The sequence below is a fragment of the Brassica oleracea genome, chromosome C1 (assembly GCF_000695525.1).
Source record: "Brassica oleracea var. oleracea cultivar TO1000 chromosome C1, BOL, whole genome shotgun sequence".
Taxonomy (NCBI): Eukaryota; Viridiplantae; Streptophyta; class Magnoliopsida; order Brassicales; family Brassicaceae; genus Brassica; species Brassica oleracea.
This window is the reverse complement of record NC_027748.1, coordinates 6,043,154-6,060,723: the sequence shown is the minus strand read 5'-3', so window position 1 is coordinate 6,060,723 and position 17,570 is coordinate 6,043,154. Positions and strand designations below refer to the sequence as shown.

The 17,570-nt window shown below is 39.1% G+C and overlaps 5 protein-coding genes across 5 annotated transcripts; 2 read left to right on the top strand and 3 right to left on the bottom strand.

Moving 5' to 3' along the window:
* Positions 1-2,791: 2,791 nt before the first annotated feature.
* LOC106308441 lies at positions 2,792-3,276 on the top strand. Its single transcript, XM_013745606.1, has one exon. The coding sequence runs from the start codon at positions 2,939-2,941 to the stop codon at positions 3,158-3,160; it is 222 nt and encodes a 73-aa protein (XP_013601060.1). The 5' UTR covers positions 2,792-2,938; the 3' UTR covers positions 3,161-3,276.
* A 367-nt stretch (positions 3,277-3,643) lies between these two features.
* Positions 3,644-9,299, bottom strand: LOC106329945 (26S proteasome non-ATPase regulatory subunit 2 homolog A-like). The gene is made up of 24 exons (XM_013768542.1): positions 9,296-9,299; positions 8,964-9,076; positions 8,636-8,736; positions 8,331-8,451; positions 8,184-8,243; positions 7,868-7,978; positions 7,602-7,667; positions 7,317-7,438; positions 7,088-7,202; positions 6,891-6,965; positions 6,640-6,798; positions 6,435-6,542; positions 6,247-6,348; positions 6,016-6,156; positions 5,825-5,929; positions 5,520-5,741; positions 5,311-5,424; positions 5,016-5,231; positions 4,867-4,926; positions 4,666-4,779; positions 4,485-4,570; positions 4,285-4,393; positions 4,015-4,193; positions 3,644-3,915 (listed from the first exon to the last, which is right to left on the bottom strand). The coding sequence occupies exons 1-24, from the start codon at positions 9,297-9,299 to the stop codon at positions 3,843-3,845; spliced, it is 2,676 nt and encodes an 891-aa protein (XP_013623996.1). The 3' UTR covers positions 3,644-3,842.
* A 1,010-nt stretch (positions 9,300-10,309) lies between these two features.
* On the bottom strand, positions 10,310-13,715 carry LOC106329936 (26S proteasome non-ATPase regulatory subunit 2 homolog A-like). Its single transcript, XM_013768535.1, has 14 exons — positions 13,574-13,715; positions 13,115-13,210; positions 12,787-12,887; positions 12,482-12,602; positions 12,335-12,394; positions 12,019-12,129; positions 11,753-11,818; positions 11,468-11,589; positions 11,239-11,353; positions 11,042-11,116; positions 10,791-10,949; positions 10,586-10,693; positions 10,398-10,499; positions 10,310-10,321 (listed from the first exon to the last, which is right to left on the bottom strand). Exons 1-14 carry the CDS (start codon positions 13,592-13,594, stop codon positions 10,310-10,312), a joined length of 1,269 nt encoding a protein of 422 aa, XP_013623989.1. The 5' UTR covers positions 13,595-13,715.
* A 167-nt stretch (positions 13,716-13,882) lies between these two features.
* LOC106300990 (dnaJ homolog subfamily B member 4) lies at positions 13,883-15,852 on the top strand. Its single transcript, XM_013737325.1, has 3 exons — positions 13,883-14,253; positions 14,766-15,232; positions 15,299-15,852. Exons 1-3 carry the CDS (start codon positions 14,089-14,091, stop codon positions 15,732-15,734), a joined length of 1,068 nt encoding a protein of 355 aa, XP_013592779.1. The 5' UTR covers positions 13,883-14,088; the 3' UTR covers positions 15,735-15,852.
* A 13-nt stretch (positions 15,853-15,865) lies between these two features.
* Positions 15,866-16,567, bottom strand: LOC106301081. The gene is made up of 3 exons (XM_013737433.1): positions 16,491-16,567; positions 16,277-16,390; positions 15,866-16,190 (listed from the first exon to the last, which is right to left on the bottom strand). Exons 1-3 carry the CDS (start codon positions 16,565-16,567, stop codon positions 15,884-15,886), a joined length of 498 nt encoding a protein of 165 aa, XP_013592887.1. The 3' UTR covers positions 15,866-15,883.
* Positions 16,568-17,570: the final 1,003 nt, after the last annotated feature.

Below are 17,570 nucleotides of genomic sequence, written 5' to 3'. Positions count from 1 at the left end.
AGATAGTAGTTGAATAATTAAACATATATTGCCACTAATAGCTACTACAATAGACATTAACGTGTAACTAAATTATTATCACCATAGATATTTATATCTAATACAATATAAGTTAACATGTAACTAAACAGATATTGTGACCACATTGGTCAACTCTAACAAGTTCCTAATATATTTGAAGTTAAAAGCTAGAAAAAAATTTAACGTCTAAGAATAATAATAATTGTTACTATAGAAGTTAAGAAACTAGTTAGATATCGTTACAAAATTGGAAAAATGAAAAATAACAAATAAATAGATCATTGCAAAATCCTATATATATTTTTGAAAGGTAGATACTACTGAAAAGCTTAACGTCTAGATTATATTCATAACATGTATAAAGTATGCTAAATTGTGAAACCTCTCTTTGTATCTAATAATAACTGTGACAAATAGACGTTGCATGTAAGTAGATAGACATCGACAATAAAATAATTAATCTAACAAGTCACAGCAAAAGCAGTGAAACCAAATAGAAGCCCATCTTGAATTTCAGTACACACCATACCTTCGACTAGTGGAATTTATGGGCCTGTGAATCTTTCAAAAATCTTGGGATTCAAACTGTAAAGTAGCAAACTTTATTTAGATCCAAAATCCTGGTTTTAGTGAATTTTGTTTATTGAAAAGACCCGAAAAAAAGATATTTCTAAAATAGGAGATGTAAATGAAATGGATCTATTGGGATCATGAATAAGAAAGAGGAAAAGAGTTCATCGAGGAGATAGGAGCTGAGAAAAAAATCTGGTTTACAATAGATCAAAAGAGAAGGAGGAAGAAGTGTTTCTGATTCAGTTTATAGGTATGATTTAAAGGGGACATACGAAAAAGCTGGTTTTTGTAACTAGAAGGTGGTGGTGGTTGAGTCGTTGTATTCCACAAAAACTCTACCTCATCCGGATGCAAAAAAAAGGAACTATACACTCTGTAAATGACGACTTTTCATTCACAGTAGAAGTTTTTACTAGGATAATAGTATAGTTAATTACATGGTGTGTAATAGAGGTTGATTTCTGGTAGTCTCTGACACAATATCTACGAGATAGCACAGGTGAGTTGGTGTATAGGGGTTATTTTGTATTATTTAAAATATAACAGTGCTTTCAACAGTATTAGGGTATTTAGCTAGTTTTGTTGTTTTATGTGTATATATGACCTAATTTTTCTTTCAATGTGTTTTTCAAATATTTCCGGGCTGGAGTGTTTCAAAACTCCTATGGGAGAGAAGGTATCCCAATAAAGAACAGAAGAACGAGAAGAGCGATAAGGATAGGGTAATTCAATCCATACATCGCGATAAACCATCCATGGCCTCTCCAAAACGGCCTTGCAAATATATACAGATATATAAACACATGCAAATGTTGACAGACAACTAACTAACCGTGAAAGAGAGAGCGAGCAGAAAGAATGTTTGGGGACATGAGAATGAGATAGGCCGACAAACAAGATGTTTCCTGATCTTTGGACGGTATGATACAAGGTTTACTTAATGGCCGTATATAATTCTCGTAATGATATTTGCGCATTTGAAATGAACATTTGTTTACTGCACAACAAAATCATGCTGTGAATTTATTTATTTAAAATAAATTATGGATATTTTATAGTCAATAAATTATATATTCCAATATGATATGTTTTCAGTTCCCGGGAAGAAGTCCAAAATTTTCTGTTATACAAAAATAAAATAAAAGTACTCATGAACTTTGGAAATATCTTTGCGTCGTCGGACTTTTACTAGTTTGGTAGCAGATAGCACGAGCATATATATCCCTTACATTAGGACAAGTCAAGTTCTCATGTTTTGAAATCAAGTTAATTTAAAAATCAACAGTCGATGCACACTTTATTTGAAAAAAAAAACTGTTGAATTATATGAATAGATATGCTTGTGTGACTATAAGCTAGTTTTCATTTTCTATTGAACATTAAATTATTACATGCAAATCATACGAGATTCCCAAGTATTTAAACATGCAAACTTCCCTACCAAACACTTATTTGTTTATTTGTAATCATCCAAATTCTCACTAAATAAACGTATACCTAATAACACAATTCATGCGTAATTTTTATATTACACGTCAATGGTTCAGCGTACTTACATCTGTAATGTATTATTAATTCAATGCTTTCCCTCAACCTAAACTGGTAAGAGAGTTATTTAGGTGAAACTGTGAAATAGTAGTCCTCTTGCGGTACTTCAATTAGTCAAACCGTGACTTACGCGTTTGGTTTCAAAACATTGACTTTTCAGAACAAAAGTAAGCATGTGTTTTCTTTTGTGATATAAATGTTCAAAATCATCGGCACCATAGTATTTTGTTGGTATGTAATTTATTTTAATATAAAGATAAATTTGTAAATATATAGGTTATAGTATAAAAAAATCACTGCAAGGTAAAATTATGTGATTCTGTCTCATTAGAAAAGAAACTAACACTTGATAACAACCATATGAATATGATGATAATATATTTTGAAAATTGCATGTTAGATTACAAACTAGATGTATACTATAACCGCGTAAAAGAAACTCCATGATTTAGCACAACAATGTACCAATGTTATGGGGTATTAATGTAATTTATACATGGTACTGTTATTAAGCGACCCGTTCAAATCATACTACTTGGTCAACACGTCAAACGCGAGATGGCGCCGGTAAAATCCGACCTAAGTGTTGAAGTCTTGTGTCATGACCACTTCCTCGTAACTAAAGTATATATATACATACACATACTCCCTCTCATTTAACAACATAACCATAATTTCTTAACCAAACAAACAAAAAGAAAAGCTTTTTTCTCCCTGATAAACAATAGTTTATTACCTGACTACTTCGAAGCTCTTTTTTTGTCGGTACAACGTAAAGAAGAGAAAGCAAAATCAAATGAGGAGAGTTAGCTGGTCTACTGTTTTGATCGTGGTGATGATGGTGTCGTTGTTGGTAGTAGAACACGTGGTGCTCCCGGCAGAGGCAGGGAGGGTTCTAACGGAGAAATTGGGAGACGGAAGAGCGACGGTGATAAGGGTGGAGAAGATGAAGTCGACGGTGGATTACTGGTTTCAGCGTTTGGCTTCGGGTCCGAGTCCAAGTGGTCGCGGCCATTAAACTAGTTTTTTTTTTCTAGCTGGAGGTGATCCATTAGCGTCGATATGACATGATTACCAAAAACAAAACCGTCAAAAACTGTATCACATTCATTTATTTTATTTTTTCATTTTTTCTTCTTTTCATCCTGTAGGGAAAAATTTCAAATATAGTGGCAAAAACTAAACCATCGTTATACATGTACATAACTTAACTGTTGTTGGTTGTTAATTTCAATAAGATTTTATAATCGTTTTTTTTTTGGAGAGAATTGGTTTGTGGTAGTTGGAAACAAAGATATACACCAACAAAAACAACAACAAAATATGATGTAAACGAGTGAGTCGTGCACGCCACATATGTATGTGTAGCCTGCCAGGTCATCTCCCTAACATAATTTTCCCATACGTTAAGACAACAACAAGCATTAACATACGTGACAAATTAAAGTTGGAGTGCGAACGATGCATGAAACTTAAGGAGGAGAGCGAATTGCTTTGGAGGAAGTACAAAAATAACATAATTTTTAAAAGATTGTCCAACTTTAGAATGATAAAAGTGCACAATAAGCGGTCTAACAAAAGCAAAGTGTTAACTAAGCCAAGTTCCTGGGAACATAGAAGTGGTAAGAAAAATAACTTATTGTGCACATAAAACCATATAGAAAGTATTATCCAAATGCTGGGCACTTCGAGTTTTGGATTCACTCCTCTCTGTAGTCTGGATTCTCTTTTAATATGATGAAACCTTCTAGTATGGGAGACAATGGAATGTACCTGTGACCCCATGACAAAAAACAACCAGAGCTTTTAGAATCCAAAGTGTATAACAAAGTTTCATTTCTAGTAGGAAAATGGTTCGAGGAATCAACGTACTTGTCTGTTGCGAGTTCAGCTCTCTCCCCAGCAGCAAGGAGAACAGGTGTGGAGTGCGTTTGGAACCCAGTGATTGTTTTTGGTCGACCTGCCTGTCCAACCACGTCAACTGCTTGTCCTACCCGCACTGGCACCGAGATGGTTTTCAGGTTCTCATCCACCGTCAGCATCATCCTTGGCTACACACTCAAACCGTATTGTGTTAGTAGATAAAACATCGTTTACATCCATTTGACAAAAGAAAATACTCGGATAGAACATTGCACTTACCTGCATCGCCAAAACGATGAAGTAGAGAACATAATGGTATTTCCCCAGTATGATGGATTTCATGTCTAGGCATGCATGCAACAATGTCACTATACCAGCAAGCGCGGTTCTGGGTTCAAAGAAACACAACACACATGATTAGGATTCAAAGGGCGGAGCTTTGAAAGCTAAGTATTCACAAAATACATGTTAAAACTTACGGGGATAGCAAGAGCCGTTCCGAGTGGAAGGGACTGAGAGTTAAGAGACCTTTTCCCATATGCACAAATCCTTGAGCAATACGCACCTGCATTGCAACCTTACACAATGAGAACTAGCCTAATCAGTAGAACCTGTGTTTACTGCACAAAACCAAAAAAACATAGAAATTTAACACATTACACAGAAGAGAAGGCTGGCATCCTTGTAATAATAGCTGGATAGATTTCTAAGCATGCCAGCAATCCTTGCATTGTTGGTCCCAGCGCCAATCAAACCAAGGGAAATTATCGCTGCCTGTAGAAGTGTCAGATGAAACATCAGTCCAGCGCTGCAAATCAAAGTTCAGTGAAAATAACTACTACGCCTCAATTAACAACTCACCATTGCAACTTCTGAATCTGTGTCATGGCTAAGCCGGCTCAAGGTGTCCATAACATTCACCTGGAATTATGGATAAGATTAGTGAGTAACAACAGTGTTCTTACGCGGAAACGTAAACCCAGATTTAATAAAGAAAGAAGTATATTCACCTTTGGGTTGGATATACATAGGAGACCAAGGGCCAAAGGCACTGCACGCCGAATGTTTTGTTCTCCATACTGTAGCACGCGCTCCAGAGAACGGATCGCCATATCAAGACCCAATTCTTCAGACATAGCAACCATCGCTATTCCAAGAACAGCTGGGCCCTGGTGGATATCACCTTTCTCCAGATGCTCTCCACACTGAGCCAGAAGGTCTTGGACCTGAACAATGAACTGTCAGCAACTAAAGTACAAAGCAACAAACTATGTAATTCAACCACCAGAACACTTGGTAAGATACCTTAAGGACATTCCCGGTTCCAGCATACGCACAGGAAAGAAGTGTCATATCACAATACTTTCTGATTTTCTCATTGAATGTCTTTGAAACCTCCGCGGTAGCCTCCACACTTTCCTGCTCGATATTGGAACAAGTTGACACTGATAAGCGAGGGAAATAACCATCGGGTAAACAAACAAGAAACTAATCCAGTAAAACTCGTTTTCTACCTGTTTGCCAAGGTACAAAAGTCCAAGACCAAGAGGCAAGAAACGAGTAAGGGCATCACCAAGTTGTGCCTCACTCCGATCCATCAAAGCAAATATAATAGATTGGGCAACCTCTTCGTTACAGGAACCAACATAAATCATCCCCAAACTAAGTGCAGCAAAAGCAATCACATCGAGAGGTGCTTTAGCGTCATTCAGTATTGGAGACAAGCTGCTTCTTAACTGTCCAAACAGTGAGCATGTTATTGTCTCGTCAACAGAACATTTAACCTAACACTGTAGGTAATTAGATAGGAGATCTTTACCTGATCATTTTGGGAACCGGCATATGCAATCCCGAGACCCATAATAGCACCAATTCGGACAGATGAATCCTCGTTATCAACATATTCTCCAAGAAGGGCCAATGCCTGAGAAAGAAAGGTGAGTGAGAAGTGTGTATGGCAATACAATGAGCATATAGGTTCCAATAAAATCATAAAGGAAATCAACTCACAGGATCACAATCACTCTTAATGCCACAATTATTAATCCCAACACCTAGCAGAGCTCCAGCAAGGACGGGATTATCAGTGCTATGAAAATATTTGTCAAGTTGGGTAAGTCCGGCGTCCACATCCCACAGTAGAATCATACCCTAGCATGGGAAACAGCGAGGTTCTGTTACAATTTCCACTTCCAAGATATGAACACAGCTAGTCAATCTATCACGTAAGTAGAGGTATACCAGGCTAGCAGCTGCACTGGTCTTGCCATGTTCTTTATTTTTGAAGAGCCAGTTTCCAGCAGTTCCACTAGCTGCGTCGGATGGTACTGTCATTAGTTTGTCCTGCAGTAAGTAAAATTTATCAAAAGGATTGCCGAGCTTACGAGTTTCTTCTCGTTTGTCCCTGCAATAAGAATCTGTAATCATACCTGGCCGAAACCAGCATTTACAAATGCATTCACAAACGTCGCAGCTAGATTTTGTCTAGCAGAATCCACACTTGGGCCAGAGCTAGCCCTGCCATCAAGCAAGTGAGCCTGCAAAATTTTCATTGAACAGTTAAGACACACTGACGAAAACAGATCCTGTAACCAAATAAGCCAGTAACAGGCGCAATATTGATAGAACTGATACCTTGTAGATGTCTTCAGGCGTCTTGGCCTCCATGACCTCAATATCCCTTGCAAGCGTCAGATATCCTTCACTTAACTTAGTGTTGTTAACAATATCCTGCAGCATGTCTCTGTCATCCTTATCTGCAACCATCTCAGAGTCGAGCTCAACGGTGATGCCCTGCATGGGGGAGTAAACAAGAGAAAAAGAGACGTAAGAAACTGAATTATCGTACTAAATCTCTATAGTAATGTTAATCATTAAGCACTTACATGGCGTGAAATCATGTAGCAGAACTGTTTCTTTCTTAGCAGATCAGTGCATGAGGTAAATACTTGCTTCACATACTGCAATACGGAAAATATATATCATGTGAGAAAAATACATTACGTAGAGGAAAGCTTTTTACAGCTGCCCCAATGGTGCAGAGAGAGGATATTAAGTTCTGTAGGAAGATTAGAGCCCAGACCTGCATGTTATCAAGAAATAGTGCAACTTGCAGAGCGTTTGGATATTCCTCAAACTTCATGTAGATCATGTAAGCAATATCTAAAACCAGCATGTCATCCGGTCCTGGAAGGAATCTGAAAAAACAAAAACATACACCAAGCAAAGCTCATGAGAGCTGGTCTCATAAGAACATTACAGAATGAGTTATCAAATTTGTGAAACACCATAAGATGCTCATATTTAATTACTTTGCTGAACTCGTGAGATAGTTGCACGTCCTCCTGAAATTTGTGCGGTCTACATGCGCAAGTAAGAGATCAAGTTCCTCAACATCCATTAAAAGGTCAACAGCTTCGGTTTCTGCATTGTGCTGCAACGAACAAAAAAGAAATCCTTCAGAGGTAGCCAAAAAAAAATGGTGCAAGTCTCAAGCTTATAAATGGAAAGTTCGTTATTTTAGATATATAAATGGAACCCTTTTATATTACAAGGGGCCAACGAATCAAGAAAAGTAAGCATGACAAGGATCTAACCTTCATGTGAAATGCAACAATTTGCTTCACAAGATCCATTAAGTCCTCAATGGAGGCCTCCTCACTCTGGTATAACAAAAAAAAGAGAAACCATATAACCATATTTCAGAAAGAAAAAACTAAAGAAAGAAAGAAAGCACAATGTCATTATATTGATTGACGAACCAGCAGAGAAAACCCAAACATAAACCATCCTGGCCTTGTTACAATATGCGTAAAACTCTTCAAGCAACAAAATATTGCCAAAGACCAATTTGTTTACTAACCTGACGCATTGTATACTCTTCTGCAATCTCCCCGGCCAAATTCCTTACATACTCGTGACCCCACGATCCGATGTCACCTCCTGATCCAGTTAACCTATATCCTAAGCTTTCCTGAAAGAATAATGTAGAACAAAGGCCCATCAACATATAACTCCATAAAATTCTACCAACAACCACAAAATACAAATCCATTCACGTATATCGTAAGAGGAAAACACAGAGAACAAAAACGAATCGAGTGATGTGAAAATGAAGCAAACAACAAGAACATATGTTAGTACTAAGAAATTCATACTAGAATAGCAAGAAAGCATACCCTTTCACCCTCAGCAGACATGGTCAGGGCCAGGACAGACAATATATCAGCCAACAATTTCTGCAAATACATGAAATTGGATCTTCAATCCATGCAAAGTAGAATGAACAAAGAGGTGGTAATTTCTTAAAATGTCAGAGGACGTACCTTGAGATCGGAGTCCGCCATATTTTTATGTAACTCCTTAAGAGTTCCATAATGAGGACGGAGAAACTTGAGGGGTTTGGGAACTGAAGTCATGGAGCTCGTTGAGGCACGGATTTCCTGCCTAAATACAATAAGATTAGACCAAGTTAAGGTCAAATACCAAAACGGGATGATAAAAAAATCATGAACACAGTACTGAAAGCAGCAATAGAAGTATCATAGGTCTTTACAAGCAACAACGAAACTTATCTCTACGCATATCCAGCTAATCAACTTTGGGATGGGTGAAGAGATAGAAGAATTACCTCATGCTTTCAAGAGCGGCCTTCTGCAACTCAGGATTGGGGTCCTGCACCCTCTCAACATAAAGCTCCAGGTTCTGCTTTAGTTCCAAGTCCTCTTCAGACTGCAATCACATCAGACGAAAACTGAGTCATCATCTACTAATCAAACTAGCCATAGTACAAAACCAATAAACAGCTTATCATCTAAAACCCTAACTTTACGAAAAATCAGCTACATTATTGCAAAATCTACAGCTTAATCGTGAAACTTCATCCTAATCTCCAGGGGTACTAAACAAACTCTAAATCCAAGCAAAATTTTCAATAGAGAATGCGAAATAGAACTTACGAGATCATCCTCCTTCTTATCATCCTTCTTCTTGGGATCCTTAGAAGGAACCTTCGGCGTAGCTTCATCCCGCTTCGCACCACCACCAACGTTGTTTGTGACAGGACACGTCACTAACGGTTTTACGATTAATCTTTATTAAGTTAGTTTATGATTTCCATTCCTCTTAGGATAAGGATTAACTTATTTAGCCTTATCATTGTTTTCAGCTTTGCTATATAAGTACTCTTACGATTTGTAAAGAAAAACACAATATCAATAAACTATTTTCTCAGCTTACTTATCTCTCAAGTTACACAGCAAGAGCTTACGCAGCAGCTACGCTTACGAACGCATAACTTCTAAGAAGATCTTTCTTCATAACCGATCATCTTCTAAGTTTGTGTATCCCCATTCTTCGAATCCGCAAGTAGGGTTTCTAGTTCGGGAATCTATCTATCCTAATACCGTCTCAGTGGTATCAGAGCAAACAATCCTAAGGACTAAGCTATGGATACTCGGCAAACCACAGCTTTGAGCGACATGAACAAACAAATTGAAGAACTTCGTGCTTCACAAACTCAACAGAGTGAAGAGATTCGTAAGGATATAGGTGGAGAAATCTCAGCCCTCAAAGATATAATAGAGAAATACTTTGCTAACTCCCCACCCTTCAACCAACGTGAAGGAAAGCAAGCAGAATCATCCTCTGATCTTACAGGAGCAGATACAAACAGGCGACCCGTCCCACCCGATCGCTTTCCCCCAGACCAAAGTGCATCAAAAACAGATCACCATCCATTCGACCATACACAGAACCAAAACCAGAGCCGTCCTAATAGCTTATCATCACGACTTACGAAGATAGGATTCCCTATGTTTGATGGTTCAGAAATCCGAGAATGGATTTATCGTTGCGAGCAATTCTTCTCAATTGACAGTACCCCACCAGAACTAAAAGTTCGTTTCGCCTCTCTTCACATGACCGGCAAGGCTTTACAATGGCACCACGCTTATATCGCCAACCGCTACAACGTGTTCCCTCTATGGCCAGAATACGTTGCTGCAGCATCTGAACGCTTCAGTGAGCTCTTTGACGATCCACTATCCGAGCTAGTCAGCCTGAAACAAGGGAGCGACTCCATTGATGAATATCTTGAAAAGTTTGATTCGGCTATGACAAGAATTACTCTTGCTCCAGAGCATGCTTTGAGTATCTTCTTGACAAACATGAACCAGCACTTAGCTCTTCATGTTCGACAATTTAACGTCACAACCGTACCAGCAGCAGCAAAGATAGCAAAACTCCATGAGTTATCTTTGGCGCACACACCAGCTAAAACAGCGCGTCCAGCTTTCAACCCCTCTCAGCGATCTAGCTTCACACAAAACAAGAACCAGTACAGCAGCACAACACCAACTACACCTCAATCTATCACGTAAGTAGAGGTATACCAGGCTAGCAGCTGCACTGGTCTTGCCATGTTCTTTATTTTTGAAGAGCCAGTTTCCAGCAGTTCCACTAGCTGCGTCGGATGGTACTGTCATTAGTTTGTCCTGCAGTAAGTAAAATTTATCAAAAGGATTGCCGAGCTTACGAGTTTCTTCTCGTTTGTCCCTGCAATAAGAATCTGTAATCATACCTGGCCGAAACCAGCATTTACAAATGCATTCACAAACGTCGCAGCTAGATTTTGTCTAGCAGAATCCACACTTGGGCCAGAGCTAGCCCTGCCATCAAGCAAGTGAGCCTGCAAAATTTTCATTGAACAGTTAAGACACACTGACGAAAACAGATCCTGTAACCAAATAAGCCAGTAACAGGCGCAATATTGATAGAACTGATACCTTGTAGATGTCTTCAGGCGTCTTGGCCTCCATGACCTCAATATCCCTTGCAAGCGTCAGATATCCTTCACTTAACTTAGTGTTGTTAACAATATCCTGCAGCATGTCTCTGTCATCCTTATCTGCAACCATCTCAGAGTCGAGCTCAACGGTGATGCCCTGCATGGGGGAGTAAACAAGAGAAAAAGAGACGTAAGAAACTGAATTATCGTACTAAATCTCTATAGTAATGTTAATCATTAAGCACTTACATGGCGTGAAATCATGTAGCAGAACTGTTTCTTTCTTAGCAGATCAGTGCATGAGGTAAATACTTGCTTCACATACTGCAATACGGAAAATATATATCATGTGAGAAAAATACATTACGTAGAGGAAAGCTTTTTACAGCTGCCCCAATGGTGCAGAGAGAGGATATTAAGTTCTGTAGGAAGATTAGAGCCCAGACCTGCATGTTATCAAGAAATAGTGCAACTTGCAGAGCGTTTGGATATTCCTCAAACTTCATGTAGATCATGTAAGCAATATCTAAAACCAGCATGTCATCCGGTCCTGGAAGGAATCTGAAAAAACAAAAACATACACCAAGCAAAGCTCATGAGAGCTGGTCTCATAAGAACATTACAGAATGAGTTATCAAATTTGTGAAACACCATAAGATGCTCATATTTAATTACTTTGCTGAACTCGTGAGATAGTTGCACGTCCTCCTGAAATTTGTGCGGTCTACATGCGCAAGTAAGAGATCAAGTTCCTCAACATCCATTAAAAGGTCAACAGCTTCGGTTTCTGCATTGTGCTGCAACGAACAAAAAAGAAATCCTTCAGAGGTAGCCAAAAAAAAATGGTGCAAGTCTCAAGCTTATAAATGGAAAGTTCGTTATTTTAGATATATAAATGGAACCCTTTTATATTACAAGGGGCCAACGAATCAAGAAAAGTAAGCATGACAAGGATCTAACCTTCATGTGAAATGCAACAATTTGCTTCACAAGATCCATTAAGTCCTCAATGGAGGCCTCCTCACTCTGGTATAACAAAAAAAAGAGAAACCATATAACCATATTTCAGAAAGAAAAAACTAAAGAAAGAAAGAAAGCACAATGTCATTATATTGATTGACGAACCAGCAGAGAAAACCCAAACATAAACCATCCTGGCCTTGTTACAATATGCGTAAAACTCTTCAAGCAACAAAATATTGCCAAAGACCAATTTGTTTACTAACCTGACGCATTGTATACTCTTCTGCAATCTCCCCGGCCAAATTCCTTACATACTCGTGACCCCACGATCCGATGTCACCTCCTGATCCAGTTAACCTATATCCTAAGCTTTCCTGAAAGAATAATGTAGAACAAAGGCCCATCAACATATAACTCCATAAAATTCTACCAACAACCACAAAATACAAATCCATTCACGTATATCGTAAGAGGAAAACACAGAGAACAAAAACGAATCGAGTGATGTGAAAATGAAGCAAACAACAAGAACATATGTTAGTACTAAGAAATTCATACTAGAATAGCAAGAAAGCATACCCTTTCACCCTCAGCAGACATGGTCAGGGCCAGGACAGACAATATATCAGCCAACAATTTCTGCAAATACATGAAATTGGATCTTCAATCCATGCAAAGTAGAATGAACAAAGAGGTGGTAATTTCTTAAAATGTCAGAGGACGTACCTTGAGATCGGAGTCCGCCATATTTTTATGTAACTCCTTAAGAGTTCCATAATGAGGACGGAGAAACTTGAGGGGTTTGGGAACTGAAGTCATGGAGCTCGTTGAGGCACGGATTTCCTGCCTAAATACAATAAGATTAGACCAAGTTAAGGTCAAATACCAAAACGGGATGATAAAAAAATCATGAACACAGTACTGAAAGCAGCAATAGAAGTATCATAGGTCTTTACAAGCAACAACGAAACTTATCTCTACGCATATCCAGCTAATCAACTTTGGGATGGGTGAAGAGATAGAAGAATTACCTCATGCTTTCAAGAGCGGCCTTCTGCAACTCAGGATTGGGGTCCTGCACCCTCTCAACATAAAGCTCCAGGTTCTGCTTTAGTTCCAAGTCCTCTTCAGACTGCAATCACATCAGACGAAAACTGAGTCATCATCTACTAATCAAACTAGCCATAGTACAAAACCAATAAACAGCTTATCATCTAAAACCCTAACTTTACGAAAAATCAGCTACATTATTGCAAAATCTACAGCTTAATCGTGAAACTTCATCCTAATCTCCAGGGGTACTAAACAAACTCTAAATCCAAGCAAAATTTTCAATAGAGAATGCGAAATAGAACTTACGAGATCATCCTCCTTCTTATCATCCTTCTTCTTGGGATCCTTAGAAGGAACCTTCGGCGTAGCTTCATCCCGCTTCGCACCACCACCAACGTTGTTTGTGACAGGACACGTCACTAACGGTTTTACGATTAATCTTTATTAAGTTAGTTTATGATTTCCATTCCTCTTAGGATAAGGATTAACTTATTTAGCCTTATCATTGTTTTCAGCTTTGCTATATAAGTACTCTTACGATTTGTAAAGAAAAACACAATATCAATAAACTATTTTCTCATCTTACTTATCTCTCAAGTTACCCAGCAAGAGCTTACGCAGCAGCTACGCTTACGAACGCATAACTTCTAAGAAGATCTTTCTTCATAACCGATCATCTTCTAAGTTTGTGAATCCCCATTCTTCGAATCCGCAAGTAGGGTTTCTAGTTCGGGAATCTATCTATCCTAATACCGTCTCATTGTTCGGATCCGGAACTGGAGCCATCTCAAAATCGAACTAAACACCCGATCAAGCTGAAGAATCGGAAACGATCGAGCAAAAACCCTAACTCTGGAGAGTGCTCGCTAGAGAGGAAGAACGATGCCTTTCTTCTTCTGCAACTCAGGTGAAGTGTAGAATAAAAAATTATCGGAAAACAAGTACAGGTTATAATATAAAGGAGAAGCTTACCCCTCGATCAAGATTTCCATAGTGAGCCCGGCCCATCAATAAACCGGCCTTCTTAATGGGCCGACAAAATTTAAAATGTTTATTTATGTAATAATGGAAAAACAAAGAGGGCAAACACCGTCACCCGCCCGTCAAGACAGAGAGAGATAGCCACCGTTTGCTCCCGAACCTTCGACTAGATTCTCTACTGTAGTATGTGAAAGAGAGGGAGGAGAAGAAGAGGACGTCGATAGAGAAAGAAACCCTTTTGATTAAATTGAGGAGACGTGAAGAAACGAAAAAGAGAAGAAGGAGGAGGAGGAGGAGAGATGGGTGTGGATTACTACAAAGTTCTACAGGTTGATAGAAGCGCCAGCGACGATGACCTTAAGAAAGCCTACAGGAAACTCGCTATGAAGTGGCATCCCGACAAGAACCCTACCAACAAAAAAGAGGCCGAGGCTAAGTTCAAGCAGATCTCTGAAGCCTACGATGTATGTTCCTTCTTCCTTTTTTTTTTGTTAATTTCTAATTAAAAGATTGTATTTTTGATTGAATTCGTTCCAAAGTTGGTATTTTTATTTCTATTGATGTGTTTTACTTACCCTGAAACTGTCGGCTGCGGAGTTGAAACCACTTTTGTCGCGATTTGAGATGCAAGTTGTCGACTTTCACGATTTGATGTGGTGTTGGCTTGTGGGTTTAAGAGATTTCGTGTTCTTGAGTGATTGGAATCATAGTATGAAGTAAAAGATGGGTTTGCCTATGGAATCGCCAATAGGATCCCAAAGTTATTAGTCTGTGCTTCCTCTCATAGTTAGTTAGTGAACTTGTTTTCTCCGTTGTCTTTGATACTCTCTGATGGACTAGTAAGAAAGAACATCTTAAACTCTTTGTATGCTTTGCAAATGCATGTATGTACCTTAGGAGTGTACCAAGATTGTTTACTTCGATTTAATCTTTTATGTGTGGCTAATATTGGTATTGGGTGTGGGTTTTGTTTTAGGTTCTTAGCGATCCTCAGAAGAGAGCTGTATTCGATCAATACGGCGAGGAAGGGTTAAAAGGGAACGTGCCACCTCCCAACGCTGCTGGTGGATTTTCCTACTTCTCATCAGGAGATGGGCCTTCGTCTTTCAGGTTCAACCCGAGAAGCGCGGATGATATATTCGCTGAGTTTTTCGGTTTCTCTACTCCCTTTGGTGGAGGGAGCGCTGGTGGCAGCCCGTTTGGTGGAGGAGGAGGCCTTGGCGGCAGCGGAGCAGGGCAGAGGTTCGCCAGCCGCATCTTTGGTGATGATATGTATGGCAGCTCGTTCGGTGAAGGAGGACACCCTCCTCATCATCATCATCATCACGGTGCAGCTAGGAAAGTGGCTCCTATCGAAAACAAGCTTCCTTGTAGCCTTGAAGATCTCTACAAAGGAACCACCAAGAAGATGAAGATCTCCAGAGAGATTGCAGATGTCAGCGGGTAAGCGATCAATCAAACTCACCTACCATTTGTTGTGACGACACCTAATCTCTGTGTTAAATGCAGAAGAACAACGCAAACAGAAGAGATTCTAACGATCGGAGTGAAACCTGGATGGAAGAAAGGCACGAAGATCACTTTCCCCGAGAAAGGCAACGAGCATCCCGGGGTGATTCCAGCTGATCTCGTCTTCATCATCGACGAGAAGCCACATCCGGTGTTCACACGTGACGGCAACGACTTGATTGTCACACAGAAGATCTCGCTAACCGAAGCCTTAACAGGCTACACCGTCAACATAACGACCCTTGATGGTCGGACACTTACAATCCCCATCACAAACGTGATCCATCCAGAGTACGAAGAAGTGGTGCCTAAAGAAGGAATGCCACTTCAGAAAGATCAGACAAAGAAAGGGAACTTGAGGATCAAGTTCAACATCAAGTTTCCAGCTAGGTTAACCGCAGAACAGAAGGCTGGTTTCAAGAAGCTTCTTGGTTGAATGAATATCATCATTACCGCGTTTGCTTTTGTCTTGTTATGTTTGTGCTGGTAATATACGTTTTACAGAAAAAATTCACGCAATTCTTTAAAGATTTTGGTACAAAAACTGAAGTTGTGTTTACAATAGTTTGTCCCTTTTTAATGGACTTATTCTTTGGTGAGTGGAGATCCAATGCCGTGACGGCGAGTGGGGAACACGAGGAAGAAGCCGCCGCAAATAACGCCGATGATGATAGGCAAACTGGTGAGAAGCTCCTTGATGTCTTCAGAAGGAACAGGGAATAAACAACGGATCACGTTCTGATCAATCATGGAGATTGCGAAGAAGACCAGCATCGACATGAATGCATGCACGAAATCAAGAAACCTGAGCTTATATTTTTCTCTCTCCTCATCCGTTAGAGTAATAGATCCTTCCATCACAGATAAACCACTCCGCGTCGCCAAGCCGTACCTGACCTGTGAAGAACATAATTATCATGTTCAAAACGTAACAAAATAACTGAGGATACGAGTGATAAGAGGGAATGTGTTTGCTACCTTGCCGCGTGGGTCTCTGAAGGAGTCGGTGAAGGAAAGGAGGAAGCAGGAGACGGCGCAGACGAAGACGAGGAAGCAGGTGAGCCAGCGACTGGCGATGGTCGGACACTGGCCCTGATGAGATAGGACTGGACACATTATTTGAAAACCCATTACCGAACCGGTCGGGAGGAGATTGGAGAGATGGGCTGTTCCTTTGAATGCTTTCCTCGCCATTTTCTGTACCTTTGACTTCGGCTTTCTTGGTGCCTCAGGCAATGACGCTATTAGTAACGGCTGCGTTTCCTCCATAAGTTTCTTTTAGTTTTGATTAATCACTCTTGAAAAACTCGAATGATTAGATATGTCTCTTTATTCGATGATTATTTTGAAGAGCTGGACAAGGTTTTATGGGTTTCGCCTTCTTTCTTATTCGTGTCTTGTTCTGTTAAGCTGTTGTTTCAGGTTACAGGGTTATAGATTCTGTTCTTTCCATTTTTATGTTTCTGTTGCATGTTAGTCTTACCAATAAAAACTTAAAAACCAAATAAAACTTGAGTAATGAAACAAGAAATAGGAGTCTTCGTAACAGAAACTTTTTATTTAAAAGTTGCTGTTACCGGAAAGAAATTACTTTTATTTATAATAAGCATGTGATTTTGTTGGAAAAAAAAACATAAATTACACATTTTTTTATCAAACTGCGACAAATTTATAAAAGAACTTCAATTTATAAAGAAACTAGGTGGTGTCCGTAGGTGGTGTCCGTGCTTCGCGCGGAATATTGTTTTATTATTGCTAAGAACATGATTTTTTTTTTTGATAATGTAATTATGTTATCGTTTTTATTTGTTAAGATCATTATTTGATGTTTTTAGTTTGTTATGTAGTAGGTGATAAGTTAATATATTTTGCGTTTGTTTTTTTTTTTGAATAATGTGTCGTTGTGTGTATATTACTTGTTAGTAGTCAAATGAGCCTCTAACGTAAACTAATATTGAATTTTAATAACTTTGCATCTACGCATTTGTTGATTCTAAGATTAACGGTTTCATCGTCAAAATTGTATTATATTTTTTTCATATTTTTGAAAATTATAATTTTTAAGATGTTTTTTGCCCTCTCCCCATATTTTAAACTTGAGCCCTCACCGTCTATATATTTCGTTACAAATCTGGTGTGCGGTGCTTCTCACCATCACCGGAAAAAGACTCACATTTTTCTCTTGTTCTTCTTGCCTTCTTCACCTATGAGATTATATGGTATTTGTTGCAGATCGGGTTTATGAGTTTTCAGTTGTTCGGTTGCTTCCCAC

What these genes read in the sequence shown, in the direction of transcription:
- LOC106308441 (XM_013745606.1), top strand. Translation starts at nt 2,939, where the DNA reads ATGAGGAGAGTTAGCTGGTCTACTGTTTTGATCGTGGTGATGATGGTG.
- LOC106329945 (XM_013768542.1), bottom strand. An exon ending in ATAAGAAGGAGGATGATCTC is followed by an intron (nt 8,737 to 8,963) that starts GTAAGTTCTATT and finishes ATGTGATTGCAG; the next exon opens with TCTGAAGAGGACTTGGAACT. An exon ending in CAGATTCAGAAGTTGCAATG is followed by an intron (nt 4,780 to 4,866) that starts GTGAGTTGTTAA and finishes ACACTTCTACAG; the next exon opens with GCAGCGATAATTTCCCTTGG.
- LOC106329936 (XM_013768535.1), bottom strand. Translation starts at nt 13,594, where the DNA reads ATGGCTCCAGTTCCGGATCCG. An exon ending in GCCGCTCTTGAAAGCATGAG is followed by an intron (nt 12,603 to 12,786) that starts GTAATTCTTCTA and finishes TATTGTATTTAG; the next exon opens with GCAGGAAATCCGTGCCTCAA. An exon ending in CGCCTGAAGACATCTACAAG is followed by an intron (nt 10,694 to 10,790) that starts GTATCAGTTCTA and finishes AAAATTTTGCAG; the next exon opens with GCTCACTTGCTTGATGGCAG.
- LOC106300990 (XM_013737325.1), top strand. Translation starts at nt 14,089, where the DNA reads ATGGGTGTGGATTACTACAAAGTTCTACAGGTTGATAGAAGCGCCAGC. An exon ending in AGATCTCTGAAGCCTACGAT is followed by an intron (nt 14,254 to 14,765) that starts GTATGTTCCTTC and finishes GTTTTGTTTTAG; the next exon opens with GTTCTTAGCGATCCTCAGAA. An exon ending in GAGATTGCAGATGTCAGCGG is followed by an intron (nt 15,233 to 15,298) that starts GTAAGCGATCAA and finishes TGTTAAATGCAG; the next exon opens with AAGAACAACGCAAACAGAAG.
- LOC106301081 (XM_013737433.1), bottom strand. Translation starts at nt 16,567, where the DNA reads ATGGAGGAAACGCAGCCGTTACTAATAGCGTCATTGCCTGAGGCACCA. An exon ending in AAGTCAAAGGTACAGAAAAT is followed by an intron (nt 16,391 to 16,490) that starts GGCGAGGAAAGC and finishes CTATCTCATCAG; the next exon opens with GGCCAGTGTCCGACCATCGC. An exon ending in TCAGAGACCCACGCGGCAAG is followed by an intron (nt 16,191 to 16,276) that starts GTAGCAAACACA and finishes TTCACAGGTCAG; the next exon opens with GTACGGCTTGGCGACGCGGA.